At 42.9% G+C, this 5404-nt stretch overlaps 1 protein-coding gene across 1 annotated transcript; it reads left to right on the top strand.

Annotated features, from left to right (window-relative positions):
• LOC100154020 (40S ribosomal protein SA-like) lies at window positions 804-4950 on the top strand. The gene is given in 5 exon segments (XM_021077684.1): window positions 804-894; window positions 1192-1246; window positions 2235-2416; window positions 2419-2853; window positions 2856-4950. Coding segments are annotated over 5 exon segments (1041 nt in total). The 3' UTR covers window positions 3134-4950.

Genomic DNA, 5404 nt, shown 5'->3' on the forward strand with positions numbered 1-5404 from the left:
GGGTCACAGACGCGTCTCAGATCTAGCATTGCTCTGGCTGTGGTGCAGGCCAGTGGCTACAGCTCCGATCAGACCCCTAGCCTGGGAATCTCCATGTGCCGCGGGTGCGGCCCTAGAAAAGACAAATAAATAAATAAATAAATAAATAAATAAAAATGACTGGTGATAGTTGTTTATAACTCTGAATCTAATTAAAAATCATTATATTGTATTCTTTAAATAGTTGATTTGTACGGTATATGAATTACATCAATAAAGCTGTATTTAAAAAAAAATAATAAAACTAGACCTAAGCAAGAAGTGCAGCCAAGGTGTGACTGGACCATACAAGGGAGACTAACTCCTTTGCCAAATGCTGCTTACCCAGCTTCCTCACACTCAAATGGACTCTAAAAAAATTATACTTACAGACCCATGTCTACTTTAATTTTCCTTTTCAAGAAATTGATTGAAGGTACCACAACAACCCCTTTCTCCCATTCAGTTCAGCCTTGATGGCTTAGATGCAAATGCGCTAAGAGAGTCACTTGCTGGCTTAAACTGCTGCAAGGAGTTAACATGGAAACCAGCTAATTTTCATTTACTCATTACCTCAGTTAGTATTTGCCAGACACTTGGAAATCTTTTGCAACCTGAAAGCATGTGGAGTGGTTGAGTTCACAGTCAGAAGAGTGGCCTCTACCTTGGATGGTCAGTGGGTCAATCATGATGAGAGACCCAAGCCCAGAGTGGCAACCCAAGGGTGAGCAGAACAGCCATGGTCCCACCCTCAAGAAGCCTGAAGTCTAGTGGGAGAGGTAACCATGACCAAGTCATCAGCCCAAGTGAGGAGCCGAAGGAAAGATGACCAGCCTGCAGGAGCCGCTGACAAAGAGGCCACGCCAGGACTGGCAGGTGAGAATGGCTAGTTGTCCACTGGAGTCTCCCAGAGGAACGAGAGTGGGTTAACATTCTGTTTCTGGATCTTGGCAATAGTTAAACAGGTATGTTTATTTCATTTACCTATGATTTTGCATTTTTCTCTCTATATGTTATATTTTAATAAATAGTTTACTTGAAAAGATTCTACTATGTGGAAATTTGGAATTAAAAACAGATACCTTTCTGCATCTTTGTGCAACCCCAGCTTCCTCTCTAGCTGCAGCTCATGCCCTTGATCCTCATACTCATCAGCTTTCCTTTGGTGCCAAGAATGCCAAGATTTTCCCAGCCTGAGACTTTGCTACATGTTCTTCTTCTGCCTGAGGTGCATTTGTCTGCTCTTCTCAAGCTTAGTATTTCTAAAAATCATTTGAAATGCCACCCTCTTACCTGAGTCACCCAGTATCCTCCATGATGTTATATAGTGCCCTGTGTGTTCATTGCACTAGATTCAGTCCACTTTTGTTTTATCATCTGACTCCCATGATAGCGTGTGAGACTTATGAACGTCAAGGCCATCTCTTACTCTACATTTTACCCCCAGCAACCAGCCAAGTGCCATATATATAGGGCCTGATACACTATAATTCATATTTATGGAATGAATGAATAGAGGAATGTAAGGCAATGCTCAAACCAAAAAAGCCACAAGTCACTGTGACAAGACAATGAGTAAGGTTTTGTTAGCAGAATCTTGCGGTCCCCATTCAATCAACTCTAGATGATCAATAACTAGAGATTATGGATTATAGTTATTCCAGAGGCAATCTTTTACAGAGAAAGAAATGTGTCAAACAGCAAAATGAAAGGAACAAGGCCCCTATCATTCCACCATCTCCTCACCCCTACCAACCTGGGAGGTTTGCAGCAAAACAACATCTTGATTCTTAACACAATGGCACAGGGGAAGTACTAGTTTATCAGAGGATGTGCTTGTCAAAACACCTTTGTGGGCAGGTGTAATAACACTTTTCTCACTCAGCAGGGAAAGACTGCAGGGTGTAATTTCACCCAGACCCCTATTATCAAAGCCATGCCACTTCCTCCCAAACCCTAGACTATACCTAAAACTACTCCCTCAAATATACCAGGTGCAATTAGGGGAAGATCTCTCTAATGCCAAAGGAGATGAACAGAAAGTAGGAAGAGCTTAAATCAAAGCTGGTCAGAAATAGAGCTTCCTAGGCTCATCTGACTCATTATTGAGTCAGCCCTACATGAGTAACCTACCTTTAGGAAGAAGTCTCTTCTTTCTGCGCTACCCAGACAGGGGTCCATACGGTGTTGTTCCCGACTCCCTTGGTAACTTAAAGGGAAACTTTCACAATATCTGGAGCCCTTGATGTCCTGCAAATGAAAGAGGAGGATATCCTCAAATTCCTTGCAGCAGAAACCCACCTAAGTGGCACCAACCTTGACTTCCCAATAGAACAGTACATCTACCAAAGGAAAAGTGATGGCATCTACATCATAAATCTGAAGAAAGCCTGGGAGAAATTTTAATGGCTGCTCATGCCATTGTTGCCAGTGAAAACCCAGCTAATGTCAGTGTCATATCCTCCAGGAATACTGCTCAGAGAGCTGTGCTGAAGTTTGCTGCTGCCACTGGAGCCACTCCTATTGCTGGCCGCTTTATTCCTGGAACCCTCACTAACCAGATCCAGGTAGCCTTCTGGGAGCCAAGACTTCTGGTGGTTACTGATCCAAGGGCTGAGCACCAGCCTCTCACAGAGGCCTCTTATGTTAACCTGCCTACCATTGCTCTGTGTAACACAGACTCTCCTCTGCATTACGTGGACATTGCTATCCCGTGCAACAACAAGAGAGCTTGCTCAGTGGGTCTGATATGGTGGGTGCTTGCCCGGGAAGTTCCACGCATGTGTGGCACCATCTCCTGTGAACACCCAGAGGAAGTCATGCCTGATCTCTACTTCGAAGAGATCCTGAAGAGATTGAAAAGGAAGAGCAGGCAGCTGCTGAGAAGGATGTGACCAAGGAGGAATTTCAGGGTGAATGGACTGCTCCAGCTCCTGAGTTCACTGCTACTCAACCTGAGGTGGCAGATTGGTCTGAAGGCCTGCAGGTGCCCTCTGTGCCCATCCAGCAGTTCCCTACTGAAGACTGGAGTGCTCAGCCTGCCACTGAAGATTGGTCTGAAGCTCCCACTTCTCAGGCCACTGAATGGGTAGGAATGACCACTGAGTGGTCTTAAGTTCTTCCATAAACTATTAAAATAGAAATGGGTGGATGGAAAATAAAGTTTCTAAAATTGAAGAAAGAAAGAAAGAAAGAAAGAAAGAAAGAAAGAAAGAAAGAAAGAAAGAAAGAAAGAAAGAAAGGAAGGAAGGAAGGAAGGAAGGAAGGAAGGAAGGAAGGAAGGAAGGAAGGAAGGAAGCCTCTGGCCAACCTCCTTGTTCCACTTTGACCAGTCACCTGCCCACAGCCCAATCCCTCACCTGAGTACACAGCCCTCACTCCATCTACATACAGCCTGCCCCTTCAGCTTGACCTCAGATGGATCCCCTTATCTTATCTTGGGCACAGTCTTGTTCTTGAATGTACATCTTATTTCTTTACCCAGACTGTGTACACCAATGTCTTCTCAGATATTGAATATACAAGTGGACAATGGCCAGACCATATATGACAACAGAACTCTGGCCTATGATGAAGCCAAACCCCTGTAGCAATCATCCCAGAATGGTCAGAAATTGGTCAATGACTTTCAGCTTCCCTGTTTTTGTATCTGCTTCCAACTCAGGACCAACTAGAGAAGGGCAAGAATGTTCCCCAAACTAATCGCATAAGATGCCCCTCTTCTAGTCAGACCCCCTCCAGTTTTCCCATGACAACCACTTCCAATCATAACACACCTGAAGCCTTCCTTTTTTTTTTTTTAACTGTAATTCTTTCCTACCCCTGCCTGCTTTTGAGTCCCTAACAAATTCAAGTGATGGTGGCTGACTACTTTGCTAGAGGAGGCTCTGAAGAAATGGCTTTGTTCATTCTCATTTGGGTGGTCTTCTTTTATTTCCATAGTTTTCCTGGAGGTCTCACCAATATACTGCCCCTCACAGCAGACCCCAGCTTTTGGCCACGTACATTATCTGTAGATAACAAGGTCCCTTGTATCTTGCTGCTCACAGATTGTCAAATCCACACCAACAGTGTAAATCAGCAGTAAAGGGATTTGAACTCCTCCCCCTTTGTTGCTAGCTACTTATTACTAGGTTAGTGCTAGGTTTTGTTATTGGTTCCTATTAGTTCAGCTCCTTGATGGAATTAGGCCATTCTTTTTCATCTCTTTTGCTCTCTAATTTGCTTCCACTTGTGTGGTGCTGTCAAAGTTGCTGTTTGTCACAAGAAGAATCACAGCGCAGAACACAGACACAGTATTTAGTATTTAGGCTTTAGGCTTGTTGATCAAGCCAGCCTCATAAACCTCCTAGGTGAATTTGTGCTTCTCATTCATACTTGGCTGTGGGTCACCAATAAAACTGGGTAATATTTTTCTTTCATCCAAATATTTTCCCCAGAGACATTATTCTCATTGGCTCTCTGTAGGGAACAAATTGTCAGCCTTGCATTTGGAGACAACCAACTGTCAAGCTGAGGGCCCAAGACACAAGATGCCCAAGCATCACATTTCTACCCACCACTGCCAGCTCTCATGGGGCTGTCTGAGTCCTCTCCTCCTCCAGGAAAAACTCCTATTTCTTATATTATTTTCATTAGAATCCTAATTCTCTCTCTCTAAATGGATTAACTTCACCAGGGATAATTAGGACCTTCAATGGCCGCTCTGGGTAACATGTGACTTGAACAAAATCATTCATTTGACAAGTGCTTTAGAAAACAAAGGGAATAAGATATTTTGATCTGTATGCAGAGGCCTTCAAAGGAAATTCTGATTTAAAAATTGCTTCACTAAAAGATTTCTTTGGCCAAGTTAATGAACATTTTGACAAACTTAGGCACCAACAAAATATATTCATTTTCCTAGAAAATCCTCCTTTTCTTTTTCTTCCAGTTAATTCCCTAGCCCCAGCCCTCCTTCCTCCCCCTTATATTCCCAACTGTTTGCCCTCCGCATTGACAACTGTCCAGCCCCTACAGTTTCCAAACAACTTCAAAGATCCTTAAATGTCAGTTGCCTCTAAAGACATAACCTTTCCATAAGCTAGATAGGCAGAAAACCGTAGAATTTAAATCTTAGACCACAGCTGAATTAATAATTATAATTAAGGATTTCCCTAAAGCCAGATAAGATTAGCAACTATACACAGAAGAATTTAGAATTCTTTTGGGTATATATAACACAGGATTACCTGACCTATATAAATTTTATACATTTTGGTCAGCACCTCAGATACTGAATCGCAGAATGACAGAAACTGATCAGACTGATGTGGATTCTTCTTTCTATTATAAACTTGAAGGTCAAAAACAGGACCCAAAGCAGGGTAAAATCTCCAAAAAGCCA

This window comes from Sus scrofa, chromosome 17, assembly GCF_000003025.6.
Source record: "Sus scrofa isolate TJ Tabasco breed Duroc chromosome 17, Sscrofa11.1, whole genome shotgun sequence".
In the NCBI taxonomy this organism is placed as follows: Eukaryota; Metazoa; Chordata; class Mammalia; order Artiodactyla; family Suidae; genus Sus; species Sus scrofa.